The 18,750-nt window shown below is 34.9% G+C and overlaps 1 protein-coding gene across 1 annotated transcript; it reads left to right on the top strand.

Moving 5' to 3' along the window:
• The first annotated feature begins 340 nt into the window (after positions 1-340).
• LOC105335424 (cdc42 homolog) lies at positions 341-10,570 on the top strand. Its single transcript, XM_011439272.4, has 3 exons — positions 341-740; positions 3,256-3,314; positions 9,678-10,570. The coding sequence occupies exons 1-3, from the start codon at positions 548-550 to the stop codon at positions 10,170-10,172; spliced, it is 747 nt and encodes a 248-aa protein (XP_011437574.3). The 5' UTR covers positions 341-547; the 3' UTR covers positions 10,173-10,570.
• The last annotated feature ends 8,180 nt before the right edge of the window (positions 10,571-18,750 follow it).

The following is an 18,750-nucleotide window of genomic DNA, read 5'->3' on the forward strand; positions in this document are numbered from 1 at the left end:
TAACTGGGGCATGTTACCGGTAATTTCCGAACACAGGTATACATGTGCAGATGTATATTCAAATGCATAATTTCATTCCCAGGTATTGGAAGTTAATAAACTTTGAATTGCAAGCAAATATTGATCACATTTTAAAAAAATACATTGCATTTGAATCTGTCCCCATTTGCAAATATTCGAATATGTCTCCAAAGGTAAACATCAAAGCGTGAACCGCGATCGGGCAGGTGAAAATGTGAATGAGATTATTAGTCAGAAGTCCTACGTCACACGAGATCATCCAATCGCAGCGAGTCAGGCTGGTGATTCATAACGCGATATACAGAGAATCAACAGACAGACACGAGCAGGTCTCCAGAGCGGATGTGTATTGACCGCAATCAAAATTTTGACTGTATTAATTTTATCTCGAAGAATATGCATCAGCTAAATCAGTTTGCAGGAAGTGAAAAATTCTGAAGAGAAGAAAAATTGTATATTCGTGTTTGGAGTTGGCATGAAGTTGACAGTGCTACCAGCAGTGATTTATTAGTCTGAATTTGTGATCATGCCTCCCCAATCAATGATGGACCATACCATTAATCTTTTACCTACGCAATGTACTGAAGACTCGCAAGCCGTTAAGGTCAAGTGCGTGTTGGTGGGGGATGGGGCTGTGGGGAAAACTAGCCTTGTGGTCAGCTACACCACGAACGGGTACCCCACGGAATACACCCCCACTGCCTTTGACAACTTCTCAGGTAAGGAGAGAGAGAGAGAGGCTAGAGGAGACGTAAGGAGAGAGAGATTAATTAATTGCAACGATATGCTTTCTGGAATTTTTTTGAACCCCACCTAAATTATCACAGCTTTCATTATTGGTTCTGGACTGGTATCAAATTGATGAAATATGCCAAATTCTTGGGTTTCTGGTATCACCTGGTATTGGATACACAATCCACACATAGAGTTGATATTTGACATTGGGGGCGACATGTAAAGTGATATGATATCACTAATACTGTTGTAATTTGGTTATTTATGTTCTCCCTGGCATACATAAGATATGCCATAATAACTTTTTGACAATGTGTATATGAGATCCTGTTCTTCAATTTTCCTTGTCCAGGGCTTTTAAAAGCTCACATTCTTGACAAAATTTAGGTCAATTAACATAACTTAATAAATTAAAAACCTTATGACACATTTTTGATTGGCAGGTGTAGTTGAAAAGTATTTCATAGATAATGATCAGGATAGATGTAAACTGTTGACATTTTGTTTTTAAAACAATTGAACCAGGCCCCTGTGTGAAAAGCAGACAAAAATATTTCTATTCAGCTGTCACTTTCATAAAAGTTTTAGGAGTTATGGAAAAATTCAACAGGAGGAACTAAACTATTTGTTCTTATAGCTTTGTCAAATAATTCACTCAGCCAGATGTCAGAGACAATAATTATTAATTAATCATGCTGATTAGGAGGTATTGAGTAGTCTATGTCAGCCGATCAGAGGTGCTGATTTCTTTTGAATATCAATGACCCTTATTTTTATGCATAAACCGCGAGGACTGTTAACAGATTTAATTAAGCAGAAAAACGGAAGACAATGCCCCGAGCATCAAATTCACATAAAAATCAAAAATAGTTCAGCCAACTGATTAAACCTTGAAGTTTTATTGTTTGATTGATTATTTTAATGCTGCAATCTTAGGTCTCGCCCATGGACTGAGAAATCTTGCATGTATGCGCTATTTTCTTGTGTAAACACTCTTTTCCGCAGACTTCACTGCAGAACTGTAAAGGTTCAAAATGCTAATGAGGTTTTTTCTTCTTCTGTATTTTGAAACGTGAAGAAGATTTAGGGGATTAAACTAAGAAATGGATTGTTTCAATGGGGATATTTTGAAAGATGAAAGGCAAATTTTAAAAGTGCATTGAGAGAAATTGGCAGAATAGAAGACATAACACAAAATACTTTGATGTGTATTGACGATTTACTGTGAATGTAATAAAAAGAGAAAGCAGTTTTTCGTAGGTTTTTATAAACACATCCAATCATTTATATGAAAATTTATTACTGCTCTTTGAGGACAATAAAAAACATATCCCCGTTGTAATTTCTTCTTCAGTTGACAATTTGTGTGAATTGTGAAGGGATTTTAACACGTTTCAATGTTAAAACCTGTTACATGAATGGGAGATTTGATGAATACTTATACTTGTATGAGGGGTGTTAGATTTCAAAGGAAGAACTATACAATAAAAAAACAGTCTGAGTTCATACTTCGCTGCCTCAATGGGCCAAATAATGAACCCCCAGAAAAATCTTCACTAAATCTCTCCCGAAATATCGTTACCTTTTGAAGCTTTTATACTTCTCTTTAATATGTAGATCTATGTGCAATTTTTTTTTTTAAATGTGGGGTTTTAACTTATGGTTGACAAAAAATTAGCTAGTAATCTTTTTTTTTTTTCAATTTCTCACTATCAGTGATTGCAAGGTAAAAATCGAGGGAAAAACACATTAACAAATGCAGGGTGTTTTGTAAATAATGATGAATATGATAAAGGTTTATGACTCGACTGATGATGGATCTGGTGTAAATTATTATGACCACAGGGGAACAATAAGTATACACATCCAGCACTCTGACTGTCAGTCCGATTATTGCCTTGCTCTTAATTGCATAATTGACCAGAGCATGACCTTTTTGCTATCCATTACACCACAGTATGTCGCAAACCTCTATGCATACATGGTAGGTGAAAAAAGGAAAAGTCCCTCGATCACCACTGAAGGTGCTTGAGTGATGTAAGGCTTACTACCCGGTGTATTAAACAAGTATTAACGTCTCTGATTAAGAAAGCCCACCTGAGGGTCTTACGCAAAGTTAATCTTGTGGGCATGAATCATAAGGGAAAGAGGGGACCCTAAACACAACAGACTCCTGTGTATTACAAGCGTAACATCTCTGACCAGTATTCCAAAATATCCAGTCCGACATGTCTGGAGAGTGAATCATAGGAACTGACATTTCCAGCGTTAACTGTATATTCATGTATAAATATGTTGGTCGAGAATTTAAATAAACCCATCTTTACATTGCAAATAATTATATAAGAAGACTTGTTAATTGAATTAGAGACAGAAAAAAAGTAGAGCATATGTTTCATTATATCAATTATATAATGTGTTAATGAATAATAAGATTTTTTTTAATAGCTGTACTGTTATAATGCATACAATTTTTAGAAGAATTTCTCTTATTTTCAGTTGAAGTGAAGGTGGATCAGACCCCAGTCCATTTACAGCTGTGTGACACCGCTGGACAGGTAGGAATTATCTCCCCTTTATCTGTTCCTAGGGATATTTCCTCTCTCCTCCCCGGAATTTCTCATTTACTTCTCTTTTATGAATTCATTGATATCAGCTATTACAGTGATATATAAAAATAGTTTCAGAAAAATTCGATAAAATGGGAAATGTTTTCTGTTAATTCTTGAAGCATGAAGAATTGAATAGGTTGGAATCTGTAATGGTTGAGAGAAGTGTTTCTGTGAACTATGATAGCCCCGAAGGACACAGAAGCAATTGACAAGTCTTGTTTACAAAATCAATCTGATAAGATGGGCATTTTAACACTAATGGTCACACATATTTACCTGCTCTCATTAAATCTTCACAGCTATTAAAGTGGACAGTGCTATTTTAGCCCCCCTATGTTAATGGTACATCTCTATATACAGGGCATAGAAAAACACCCTACAGAAGTTCAGATGTATAAAAAAGAGAGAAAGGAAAGATAGAGAGGGATATTCAATGAGCTGATTAGGTACAATTCAGGTAGCTTGCAAGAGAAGCCCTGAGGTGAAATATAACAACGCTAGACCAATAAATTTGTCCAGGTCTGGTATATTTTATGCAGGAATTCGGAGGAATTTGAATGTTTTTACTCCTAGGTGCTTGGGCCAAAGTCAAAAGTGCACGCTAGACCTGCGAAGCACTGGTACAATTATGAATATTTAATTGGACATTTTTGTAGATAGTGTAGAAAATTAAAAGGGACCAGGATTTGTGAGCCTGAATTTTAAAAGAAATATAATTACCAATTCTTATTCCACTTAACAAGTGAAATTCATTGGCCTTTTGTTGGCCCACATTTTTTTTCTCCCAATTGAAAAATGAAAATGGCATTTTTATTTCTTTAAGCTTATAAACATTCTGCCATGGTTACCTGGTGGAATTTCCTCAATTTGAAAAGAAAATTGGAGATTTGCTTTATTTAAAGTTTCTATTCTTCTGCTTGATTGGAAAAAATGATTTGATTTGGATTAAAATTTTGAATTGGTCACAGAGAAAATAATGAATTGCAAGGGACAACCAAGTGGTTCTATTGGTGACTCATACAGCAAGTACATGACCTAAAATCACCCAGAATTCCTCTTGAAATTGTCAATGGTCTAGACGATTTAATTCAAACACCTTTAATATTTTTTTAATTTCCTCTGTCTGAAAAGCTTTTTGAAATGAAATTGTTCAGAAAAGTTTTGTCCTTGCTCTCTGCATTGTATTTAGTTGTGAATTTTATTCCATAGAAATAAAAATAGACCAGTACTTTCATTGTATTTTAAATTATGTAATGTTAAGTGATTTTATCAATATCCTTTGGTGTATTTTTAAATTTGACCAATTAGACCTGGCATGCTTGTTTTGATCTTCAGAAACGTTATGAGTGTTCGACTGGTATATATCACATCAATACTTCAAGAATCAAGAAGTGGTTTTCAAGATTCAGTATCATAAAATTCTTTCTCCCGACTTCAAAATAGGTCAATTATATCTCATAAATACCACAAGAAATCTAGCTAAAAATATTTATCAAATGATAGAACATAAAGTTTGTGATTCATCTACGGAAACACGATTAGGAAAGATACCCCAGCACAGGAAGGCAAACAGGCAGGTGTTTAGATTGGAAGAAGCGGGCTTCTTGAAAACATCAAATTCCCTCTATCAACCCAGAACTCATGACTGTAGGATTATCACAATCCCCAACTCTCAAATGATTTCAATAAACCATCAGGGTTAAAAATAAATTGAACTGGAAACTGTTTTTTCAAACTTCCAATCCAAGAATTTTGCAATGTATGGAGTCAGCAAATTTTGCATGTACATGTATCACATCTGAGAGGGAAATAGTCAGTGCTCTAAATATTAATACAATGTATAATTATATACCTATTATTGAACTTGATTGCTGTACATGCAGAAACGCACACGTGCACGTCTAGCTGGGTGGCTTGGCTCTGGTACATTGCCAATCTGTAGCACCAGACTCGTGTACGATCAGATTAAGTACACTTCTGAAGGGCTTCGTAAGTCCGATTAAACTTTTAATAAACCCCTCTAAGTATTTGTACCAACTTTTAAAGACTTTTTAGGACTCGGAACCCTGAAGTACACTCTACACTTTGACATGCAGAATGATTTCAATTTGAACTTTTAATGCATTTTTAATCTTGTTTTCTTTTGTGTTTTTTTTCTGTGCAAAGAAGAGAATTTGTTCACATTTTAGTCAATGACATACTTATGAAGAATCAAAACCATGGGATGTACAAATGCGGACCCTTAATTTGAATTAGTGATCAAGATCTACATTGTTACAGTAAATATATCCTATAATGCCTTGTGTCACTCCAGAGTGGAAAAAGTCAAACAGTGTTGGAGATCGGCAAAGATTTTCTCTTGCTATCTACCCTGTAATCTAGCTATATTGTTGTAGCTATGTAAATCAGAATACAGCCTACAGTGTTTATTCAGTCAATCAGTTGTCATGTTTTTCCGCTGCTAAGAATTAGAGGCTTCATTTGTAATTATCTCTCAGTAATCAATGTTTAATGAAGATCAGACTGCAATATTTTGCTTTTATTATACTGATTGTCTGAAGTTTTACAGTATTAGAATTATATTTTATACTTAGACATGTTAGACTGATAAATTGGTTTGCTGGCTATAACTCGATGGCTGCATGGCTCGATTTAGCCGATTGAACCCACCCAGTTTGAAGTATGGTATTAACCTAATTTGATTTGTACCTATATAACCAATCTTAAAATACATTAAGAATAAGATGATAATGGACCGTGGTTTGTGGCTTTATACACAATGGTTGAGGAATGGTAGTACCAGGGTTGTAAATCCCTTCTTATAAAACTCTTGTTTATGGTCAGTTCAAATGGTGTTTTGAATAGCTGTGAGTCACCCCAACAAGTCGAAACATTTGGGCGTGTTAATTCCTTCAATCTTTTCAAATCTTTTTTCATCACCTTTATGATCAGAGACTCTACAGCTACTTTGCATCTTTTCGGTATTTGTGTATATATTGCTGGCTTTTTTGTCGGAGCAATGGGCCGTATAGGGTCCGATTTTGTTAATGAGGGGTCTTTTTCTTTTCGGTGACCTGAGCTGAGAGCCCAGGCGACAGGGCTATGGATGCCCCTGGCTACGATGCAGCAATAAAAGTGTTTATTTACCAGCATACCCTACAATTACACGGAATAAAAGCATGGAACTAACACACACTTTTATCTTGTATCTGACAGTCTGCTCTCACTTTATTGCTGCATAAACTGACATATTCGTAATTGTCCCTTGATGCTCCAGCACTTCCTCCCTTCCTAGTTAAAACATTTCACAACCAAGATTCTTATTGGTCAAAAAGACCATAGAATCTTCCTTGAATTTTATGCTTTTGAGAAATGTATTATTGTTAAATTTAAAATGCAGTACAATGATAGTTTAAAGCAAAAAGAAAATTGTTTCTAATTGATATAATCTTGAGAAGTTCTGCATTGTATTCTTTTTTTTCCTTCTTTTGTAAGATTAAAATTAATGAACAGTGTACTGTTCATGGATCAGATAGAAGACTTGTACCTGTTATCTGGGAAGGAAGGTGTTGTGATTTATTTCCTTGTGGAAGGGTCAGATGTGACTCAGTATCTTATGCTAATAATGTTGGTAATTAAAGCTTGGTATGTAACGAAGCAATGTGTTTTACCTGATCAGAATTTTGATGGTTTATTCAGCATTCAGAATTCCAAAAGGCCTGTTTCTTTTGGCTCTGTTAGAGAGAGAGAGAGAGAGAGAGAGAGAGAGAGAGAGAGAGAGAGAGAGATGAATCATGGCTTGATTTAGGGTTTAATATTTTTTGTTTTAGTCTCAAATGTTTTGCACTTGTAAGTCTTCCGAGGAAGGCTGACACTTTTAGGGGTTTTTAAGGGTCGTCTAAGGTCAGTCAATATTTGTGCTGATTGTCTTCTGCCTGGACACAATGAAGAGCAAACAGCCTAATCCTGCACTTATCGCTGTGTGCTCTCCCCATACAGACAGATGTGTGCTAGGTGACAAATGGAGCACACATCTACATAATATTCAGACCTGCATAGGATAAACGATTGCCATCAACTCTAGTCTGTACACCTGGGCTAAGGTGAAAAGAATAAGCCCAGAGAGGTCTCAACGTAGGTAAAAATATACAAAACTACCTCTGTGTTAGAGCCAATGCTTCTCTGATTAATTTTCAAACCGGGCTCTAATTTTAGAGTATTTTATCTGGGAGGGATACTAACGGGAGCTTTAACAGCCTGTGGACATGCAAATCTAAATAGTTGGATGGTTCACGCCAGACTAGGGGATAATTTGGGGTCATTAGGTGGGGGGCCTGCCACGAAGTGCAGTGGCTGTCACCCGTCTTCTTTTCATCTTGTCCTGTAACCCAGCTCTCAGTTGCAGTAATTTGTACCAGCCCGTTATTGTGTGTAGTCACGTAACAAATTATAGAGGCTCCAGATTCCATCGGTGTTCATCTCACCTTTACACGTCATTACCATAGTTTTTTTGCGTTTTGTGGTATTTAGAAGAATTCAATACCTGTGTGTGCTGCACAGTAAATTGTATCTGTGAAATGTTAAGGAAATTGTTTTAATCGCTGTCTGTAAACGAAACAGCTTAATTGACCTTTTAAAAAAAAGATGGATCATCCCGAACTTGGTGTGCTATACATGACAAATGAAAAAGGATTTAGAATAACTCAGTTGTTTAAATATCATCTTTTTTTTGAGGTCACGAAGGATAAATTAAAGAGGAAGTATGTTTGTTAATTTTGTGTTTATCTCTCCTATGATTGTTTCTTGTTTTCTTTACCGGCCCTTAAACACAAGTTATGAATAATTTTAATGTATGAGGGCCCAGTCTCAAAGCCACACTGTTTTAGGAAAATGACTAAAACATTTAACAGACATGACAATTATTCATTTTATGACAATAAGGTCTCTAAATAGAAAGTTCAGACCAGTCATTTCCACCATTGCATAATACGGTGATGGCTTTTTGTGGACGTAAGCAGTAATTTTACATGCGCGGTTCGCCAATCTCGGTTTTTACCTACGAGATCACATGATTCACCTTTGATTGTGTTTGCAATCAAAGCTTTGATGATAAATGTGTGTTCAGGTTATCAAATCATTTGGGGACAAATTTATTGATAACTGCGCCCTATGTTTATGGGGATATAGCAAAAACATGGGGGACATTTAAGATGTCATTTATAGCAGAATGAGGAATCTTCTTTATGTATACATTAGACAAGTGAATATTTTGATACATCTATAGTTTATTTCTGTTATTTCTGTATAGATCATAAAATATGATTTATCTCTATTTACATACATGGTCAGTTTTATTGGAAGCTTCCTAATTTTTGTGTAATTAACATTTCTTCAAGATTATCAACCCGGAATTCATCGCTATTATTTCTGGCGAGAACCACTGAACATCCCCTTCGCTACATGAAAGAATTCTCTTAAATCCGTCACTGGTGATTTTAGGGAATTTGGAGGCATTTTTTCAAAAACATTTATTGAACCTCTGATTGATTCTCTGGGAGATAAAGGGGTCCTTGTAAAATAACACTAGTAATTTCTGTAGATAAAGATGATGGATTTTGATGATCATTATTGTTTTTATTAGAAAATCACCTGGTCGCGAGGTGACTGATCACCTTTAGGTTAAAGGTGGACTGGTGCTGGGTCTATGAGTCAGCTAAGGTGCACAGCAATAGATAGATGTTGTCTATGTGTTGACGTATTTAGAAGTGACAATTCTATCATGAGAAAACATCTAAATATAGAGCCATAAAAGTGAGAGAAGAAGATAGAAAAAAGGATTTCTTAAAAATCAACTACAGAATTTTACGTTCGCACATCCTTATATAATTCTTTAATGCTTTTAGATGATCCCTATCTCAGAAATTAGTTAAGGGTATTGCAGTACAGTTTTATTGGGGGTATATGGTTGTACAACAATTTGTTCCGAGGTAATCACCTGTCTGGCTGTGATCAAAACCTTCAGAATATCTCTGTGATCCGTCAGGGAAAACTTCTTCATTCATCTTTATTTCAGCATGAGTATTCAAGGTTTAGATTAAATGTCTTATTTAAATATTCACACTGTGCTTTGAGCCTCATATTTCAATGGAAAAGTGTTTTGCCTTCCTCTAAACCTTTGACTGAAGTGGGCTCTATTTACACAAGGAAATTTTGAGAGAAATAAATCGGTCAGAATAACACATTTCTTTCGTGTAATAAGAATATATAAAGAGAGATGCCTTTACATATAATTTTTTTTTATTATTACAGGATGATTTTGACTCCCTGAGACCACTGTGCTACCCGGGGACAGATGTGTTTCTCCTGTGCTTCAGTGTTGTGACTCCCACCTCCTTTCACAATGTGGCTGAGAAATGGGTGCCAGAAATTCGCAAACATTGTCCCAAAGCTCCAATTGTTCTAGTCGGCACACAGTGTGATCTGCGAAATGACGTGAAAGTGTTGATCGAGCTGGCTCACTACAAGGAAGAGCCGGTGCCAGTCGCTGAGGCACAGCAAATGGCCGAGAGCATAGGAGCAACTTATATGGAGTGTTCGGCTCTCACCCAGAAAAACTTGAAGGAAGTGTTTGATAATGCCCTTCTCTGTGCTCTCAAATTAACTGACCCTTTAAAAAGGAACAAGTCAACACGCCAATCCAAAAAGAGTTCTAAAAAAACTGAGACTTTCACACCAAAGAGTTCCGATGATCTTGCTGCGGAACATAAAAAGGGTGGATGGAAGAAATTCTGCTGCTTTCTATGACGCAGGCTGCATGTCCATCCAGAACCATCCAATCACAGCTCAGATCACAAAAAGCTTCATCCAATTACGGCATAAATTATATTCACAATGCAAATAGAATTATAAAGTTTCAAAAGCTACACTCTATGAATACAAAATTTTTCAAAGATTTTGGGTGGTATTTCAACCACCAGGTTATTTTATTTCATTGTGTTGCATAGATTAAAAAAATTCTGATTTGATGACAAATTTTAAAGATTGTAAATTCTGATACATGTACAATAATACATTTCTTTTCGATTACCAATTTTTGTTGAAAGCAGGTCTACTCAAGAGATTTGAATGTGAGATTTTGAGAAAAATATTTGTAAATTCATACATATCGGTGTTTGATGTACAGAAGATATGTCAATCATTTATATCCATTTAATTTATTTCGTGAATATATTTTTTATGCTTGAGTTGAGGGAATGTGTATTTTCAAGTGCACTGGATTAGTATTTGTGATGAAAGTTTCAGAGATTATTGTCTACTCCGGCATAGATTTCAATGTGCAATTTAAAGTGAACACTAAACCCAAAGAGCTTCTCATGGGAATAGAATGTTTGCTTTCAATTCTTTTTTTTTCACTGCTTTATGGACAGAATTCACAGTAGGCCTTATACAGAGAAATGTGGGTCACATGGTTATAATGATTATTCAACTTGCTTGGTCACAAAACAATAGTTGCTATTGCTTTTTGTTCTGGGGATTTCAAACCATTTACACGATAACCGAACAAGCTTAAATTTTTGTTGTTGTTGCCCCGTTTTGTTGATTAATTAAGTTCATAAGGGAAAGAACGTGGGAATTAGGTTCAAGCTTTTGGTGCTTTTCCTGTATTCAAAAAAATTCCTTTTTTTTTCCTCATTGCATGGAAGATTTATCACTACACAACTAACAGGCGACATTTGAATGGGAGATACTGTTGTCACAGTCCAGTAGACAATGGGAACACGTCGGTGTAGATATCATTACACATCTAGCTTTTTTTTTACCCAGAAGTGTAAATTGTGGACTCGGCGATAAGATTGTGAGAAACGTCCCACTCCCATGATACAAGATAATGAGCAAATGTTTTTTAAACCAACGAGATTCTCATCAAAAACATTGCAATTAGACAAACTCTTCTAGACTATAACCCACAACATTCATTTAGTGTTGACAGACTTCATAAATATGAAGATGGCCTGCACCCTTATGAAGAACAAGATAAGTTTGGGACAATCTATTCTGATATCTCCACAGATAAAATTATTGATGACATTCTTTGGTCTAGCTGACTTGAGTTTGGGTTTAAATATTGAAGTTCTGATGGGGATGATAGAGATGTACTTTTAGGGATACAATTTTTTTATGATCTGATACTTTACTAGTCAAGACTTTTTTGGTTTTCATGTTTACTGCCATGGACTTGAAAAATTAAATGTATGTACCCTTTTTTTGTGCGACATTGTCAACTTTTTGACATAACAGATAAGAGATGCCTTTTTCAATGGGTGAAGGTGCTTTAAAGCTGTGTAATTTGTTTCAAACGACAACTGGAGAATTTCCCATGGCAAAAAAAACTGTTTTTGAATGTTAAGAACCTGTTGTATGTCAAAGACAATGAAAATTCCAATTCTTGTGTTTATGTTGCGTCAAGATACGAAAAGTAAGATTGATTACGTAATGTACCTGTTTATCCCTTTTTTTTTTATCTGTAAATGGTCTGATGTCGGTGTTTTTGAGGTCACTTGATCATTATGATAGATCAGTGCTCTATCATTGTCAACACGAGGCCAACACATGGTACCTTCTACCAGTAGATCCACGTCTGTCTGTATACGCTGTGTTATATGTGAGACAATACATCTTCCATCATTGATAGTTATGAGGATTTGTCAGAGAAATAAAAGACTTTTACATTGCATGTGGCCGTTCATCTGTACATGTTTTGCCAGGCCACAGCATTCTTTCATTAGCGATTGTTACTTATCTTTGTGATTCTATTCATTCCAGCTCGTTTCTGGCTTTTATCTCTTTATCCTAGCATAAATAAAAAGCTTGCAAAAAAACCCAAGAGAATAAATACATGAAATATTGCTTGTGAGGTGACAAGGACAAGATTTAAATTCTTTAAGTATTGTGGGGATCAGCTCTCCTGTGAAATCAGTGTCTTCAATGTTATCATGTGTAAAATTGCAGGAGAAAAGCAGACAGGCAGAAATCAGCCTTGAACGGTTTTTGTTATAACTTTTTGTTGATGACCTAGGGGTCGTGTTGTTATTATATAATAGGAAAAACGCTGTCTTTCATTTCTCCGTTTTGTTCAAATTTGCTCCCCAGAAACTATAAATAATGTCTCTTGATTTTTTTTATTAAAATTCACGTGCAGTTTATGCAAAAAACATAGTACAAAGTGAAAAAAAATGATTGTTTGCATTCGATTTTTTTTTCACAATGATTGACACTTCTTTGCAATAAAAATGAAGGAAGTTTTGTACAAACTGTTGACTGTTTTAATAAAATGTGTAATTATTTTTTATCATCTTCATCTTGTCTGTTGTTTTCTGAACGCATCCCAGAAAGTGGATCCCTTTCTTTCCTGTTGCTGGCTAGATGCGTGGAATTCTTGTTGACATATACAAGGGAATTCTATAGTTAACGCCGTGTGTCAGATCAGCATCAGAAACCAGAGCGCTGTCTGCTATGCGTTTTCTGGCAGCAGACGCCATTTTGACGTAATATTACTAAGTCTCATTTTGCCGTCTGCTAGATCTAATGGTTTTCTGTAATACTTCGTCCGCGATCATAACTTAATCAAATTCTCTTTCTCGTATATCTAGTTTATGAGAACATTTTTAATACATTTTCTTCTGAATTTTAATGTCCGAATTATGTAATTTTCGTCGTGGAAAGTAATTGATTGTGGTCAAATAATTACAGTCGTGTAAGAAACAAAGAATTTAAAATAATTTTTAACGACTGGCATAAGTGTTAAAAAGTATATATTATTAATGTTTATATTAATACGAGAAGAGTTAATGACTTTTTTCCGAGATAGAAGTGTAATGCAAATGCACATCTTTATCTCTGTCGATAGCAGAAGACCAATGTAATTTGAAAACCAGAATATAAGCTGGGATAATAAATCCCTGTTGGCAACAGTCATCTAGTGTTCTGTTTACAAAAACTAAAATACCGTACTCTATATTCATAACAGCGGCATAATTATCTGTCATATGTCATGTTGGATGTATTATATTTGAAAATCTGACGTAATATACAAAAATAAAGTTCTTTCAATCTGTTTATTATGAATAATATTATTAATAGACTATTGACTAATTTGATTGATTTCCTCAGTATATTGATTTCGATAAGTTTTGTGCAAAATTACAACCTTAACTGAAAAGGATGCTGAATTCCGTATTCTTAGTCTTAAAGCGTTTGAAATTACAACTTTTATAATGGCAACACCGTTTTTCAGCAAGTTTTGTTTCCAATCTTAAAATCGAAAGGACGCTCGTCCTTGGTAAAAGGGCATGCATGCTTACGCTGGACATGGAAACACCTCACGAAGCTACTCTGGATTTGATCAGCATGATTTGCTGCGCCTAATCAAACGAGAATTGATCAATGCATCGCGTTACTGGCGAAGGAACGGAAAGAGCGGATACTCCTTGATATAACGGACACTTAACGTCGCATCCTCGATATCCCGGAGTAATCAGATTGCGTTTGTGGAGCTTACTGATGATAAGTCGGATTCGATTTTTATTTTTATTCAAGTGTTTTCTTCAGGTTTACGATTGATGCATTGCCTGGACAGTTTTAATGAATACCAACGCAGCGATCAGTCGATCCGTTGTTGTATAAACTTACTCAGTCCTACCCAATTGTTCTTACCTACGCAAGGTATTAGGAATCTATTTTGAATGCAATGACGGATCCAGAAATCGTGTACCTAATCCGTACGCTATCGATTCTAACTGTTCCCCTGTACTAATTTTGTCTGGAAAATAATCAATTGTCTTTCCCGAGGGAAATTTATCTAACTTTTTTTTCTCCCTCTCTCGCAATCAGACTTCGTTTGCAAAATTGAACTTGATTTGAAAGGGATGCCAGAAAAGTACGGTAGAGTTATGGACATGTACCTACGATATTTACAACCTATGCTTAATCTTCAGTCTACCCCCCCCCCCCCCCCCCCCCACCACAAATAATGACGTCATACAGATATGTTGTACAAGTAAGTCTGTTGAATATACATGAATTAAATTTTAAAACTCAAACTAGAAATTACAACAATTCAAACGACACTTTATTTAAGAATTAAAGTTCGTTTACATTTGCCCATCAGTTACTAATATTAGATATCTAACGACACGTATAAATCAAAATCTCAAAGAAAATCGATTGTTGTTGTTTCTGTCCTACGATTAATATGTTATTAGAAATTACTCGTCCATCTACGTATTTTTGCACAACAAAATGGTTCAAACTTAAACTGTAGAACCTGCAATTAAATCTTAAAAAAGAGAACTTAATATCTTTTTTTTTCTTTTTTAGCTTACCTGGATTGTACATGTTTAAAAACGGGTTTTTTCGGTCACCCTTTTTACGACAACTGTTCGTCTGTTGGCGTCTGTAAACTTCAAATTCTCGACAACCGAGAGCTCTTACTTCTATTTTACCCAGACATTAGCACTGAAAATAAAACAACAATTTTCGCAGAATAAATGCAGAATAAATACGACATAGTATTCTTTCTATTTTTTTGGTATTTTTGGTGGTCTTCGTTTTTGTTTTGTTTTTTCCCCCTGTATTTTTGTTTTGTTTTGTTTTTTTATTTCGTACACCAAATAAACAACTTTCTTTTCTACATGTATTTGGTATTTATGTGTGTGTGTGTGTGGGGGGGGGGGGGGGGTTTAACACCAAATGACCAACTTTTCTAATTCAACCATTTGGCATTTTGCCTCATCGGATGTATTGCGTTGAAGAAGAGAAAATAGTTTAGTAATTTTAATGGAGGGAGTGAATGAAAACCAAATTATGAATCACAAAAATACCAAGTCGACAACCGTATGACCAACTTTCTTTATCCAGGTTAATTAAACCACGAAAAACTCATTTTAAATCATTAGTTATTTAATATATCTGGGTCCATCATAACGAATTTAATAGCGCAATATTATAGAAATATTTTATTACATTTCTTAACTAAGATATATACAGACTGCTTTATTGTAAGATCATTGTACATGTACTAAAATATAATAAAAACTTATTGACTATGCACGCAGTGGTCTCTACTTTGTTAGAGAAAGGAAAAGTAAATGGTTTTGATTCACTCTTATTTGGGGCCTTGAACAAAAGTTTACAAATTTAAAAAATATATATATTCTCTCAAATATTGTTGCTATAATTGCGGAGGAATTATTTTAACTTAACTAATGATTATGTATCAAACACTTTGATATCTATGAAATCACTTCTCATCATATTCACTGATTGTGTTGCATTGAGTGTCAACATTGGTTTTTAACTTTTTTTGCATCAACAAGGTAAGGGTTTACTAGCGGTAAAACACAGAATATTTTTAAAAGGCATTTATATTTATTTAAAAAAAAACACAGAAAACTTTTTATCAACTATAATGCGCACAAATAATCTTGACGGAACTTTTTTAAAACAGGATACAAAGATGCACTCAAAAACTGTTACCCGGTTCAGCGACGGGGCCTAATGGCCTCTTATTTTGGATTTGTTTGTTTATTTAAGCATAATTACACGAAAGTTAAAAGAAAAAAATCTAATCGAAGTTTAAAAAACGACGCAATATACTAGAACATAGTAATCACATAATTGATCAAGAGAAGATGTAACAGAATGGTGAACACACACAGCTGGGTAATGGGTACGTTTATTTATTGACTTCAAAAGTTATTGAACATACGCCACCAGGAAATGCAGGTAGCGATAAGAAATGTTAATATGGTCATTAAATTGATTTTTAAAAAGTTTTTTGACACAATTTTCTTTTTTAATTTTCTGATGACAAGAGTTAACTGATTTCTATATTTTAATAATATTAAGTGCGAAATTGACTCTCGCAACTATTGAAATGGTTTTAATTTATTAGAGATATATTTAAAATCTGTTGTTGTTTACACATCGTCTTACAAAGGTTCTGAACCGAATAGACTCAGGGGGAGTTATACAATTAACACAGTTATTTTTCTATGTGTTTGCTTGATCTCATTTATGCTTAAAAATGTACTTGTACAACTTTCGCCGTTGAACTTATAAAAGGAACGTACATTTTAATGTCCAGATAAAAAAGAAGATAAACTATATTTTGAACGCCAGTATCATGCGAGTAAGGGATGACCTAAGATAACATCAAAAAATCTCTCTCTCTCTCTCTCTCTCTCTCTCTCTCTCTCTCTCTGAGATACACTGTTTTTAAAATATGAATGAAACAAAAAGGGAATATAAAAGACTCCTTCGGACATTATAACGTGCTGTTTCATCACTAAACTAGAAATCTCTCTCTCTCTCTCTCTCTCTCTCTCTAGGTCAGTGATACTCATTCAAGTCTCTGGGGTCCCGTAAACTATGACTGACCACTATATGGTACCACTTTCCTACTGTAGACCAAAGGTCATCGTATCGTACAAGGGTCAAGAAACGACCTATAATCTATGAAGCGTTATTTGTTTTCTTTGATAAAAACCTCGATCAGAAATAAAACCTAAAAGCTTCGCATGAACGTCGGGACAAGTGAAATATGTTTTTAACGAGACAACCCATCAAGAGTTTTTATCATCGCTTAAGACAGAAAATGATGTCATGATAAGCAGTTCAGATTTTTTTTTCATACGGAGTATGACCTATCATTTCTTTCATTTTTTTTATTTCAAAGAAAGAAACAAGATAACATAGGTCACAGAGAAAATGCATTATATACTCAAGGACACAACCCCGCAGATAAAAAATGGATTGATTTGTAATTAAAATGCTCGTGTGGTTGGTATATACTTTAATAGCTATCTCTGCCCCTGAGCAGCAGATTTTGGGATATGTACATATTTGCACAGCAATTAAATATATTACCGAATGTCTCTTCACTGCTACCAGCGGCCTCATGCCATTGAAATGTTCTATCGAATGGACTATCAGAAACTGATGTAATTTAACCGTGAATAATGGCCGCCAAATACAGTACACGATTAGATAAACATTGTCTTTGAGTATGTATAGCAAGTCGAAATCTGCAAGTCATTTATGTTTGATGTTTTTGGATATAGATAGCCAGAGAATGTTCTAATGTTCGGAAATACCCCATCGTTATGTAATTATCCTAACATGACTATCAAGTTTGTCAGGTTTAGGGCTGTTACAAACAAATTATTGGGTTGTTATTTCGATATGTTGATAATGAGGACTGCATGCAGTCCTCATACATGTAATAACCGGTTTCTACCACTTTGCAGATATCAGTATTCCATCCATTTTCCGAGGATCAAAAAGAAAAAGCTCTCTGAAATGACAATATGTTATAAGGAATCTTAAGGGACCAGAATCTTGAAACTTTGATATTTGATATATATACATGTATATATAAAATAATTATTGTCCTTCTTACATCATTTATTTTAACAAATAAAATATACAACATGAGTAAGAAAGGTCACAAGTCAAATAATTTTTCTTTTCCTAATGTTTATAGATTGTAGGCAGAAATATAAAGAACAATACTTCTCGGCCGCCATGTTACCGTCTATGGTTTGCTGCTTGCCGACTGTAGAAAGATAAACGTCAATCACGTGATGAGTTATATTCATTGATGTGTCATTTTTTTTTTCAAGGCAAAACTAAAATGGTTTTAGACTAAATCATAGTAAATATATTTATAATGTGTGGCCCATGTCAAGTACAGCATGCGTTTTATATCCTTCGGTGATCAGTGCTCTCTCTCTCTCTCTCTCTCTCTCTCTCTCTCTCTCTCTCTCTCTCTCTCTCTCTCTCTTTCTCTCTCTCTCTCTCTCTCAATTACGAGGCCTCTGCTAGGATCCAACATGCAGTGTAATAACCTTGTAGTATAAAATCCAAAACATTTTAAAAATCAGAATTTTTTTTTACCCCTTATCTCCCAGATTCTCCCTAAAATTAAACTTTTGTCGGTCTCCGGCTCGTGTAAATGGTAAAAACGGGGGGGGGGGGGGTCAGGCATAACTATTGATATTAATGTAATTTTTTCGTGTAGTTTCTTTAGGTTTGAACATATTGGCCGATATATGCCCTTCAAATCCCCGCCACACGTATTTGTTTTTTACATCAAGTTTACTCGTATTCACATGCATTTCATTGTTTTCGTGATATTCAAAGTACATATATTCATTTTATGTACCGTTATTTTGTTAAAATATTCACAATGCTCGATCAAGTTTGATATTTATAGATAATTATGAGAAATTGATATGTCACGAGAAATTTCGAATTTTTCTACTTTTGTACTAAATTGTTTTCTAGCACATTTTCTTAGAACTGACATAAATGACACATCACA

This window comes from Magallana gigas, chromosome 6, assembly GCF_963853765.1.
Source record: "Magallana gigas chromosome 6, xbMagGiga1.1, whole genome shotgun sequence".
Lineage (NCBI taxonomy): Eukaryota > Metazoa > Mollusca > Bivalvia > Ostreida > Ostreidae > Magallana > Magallana gigas.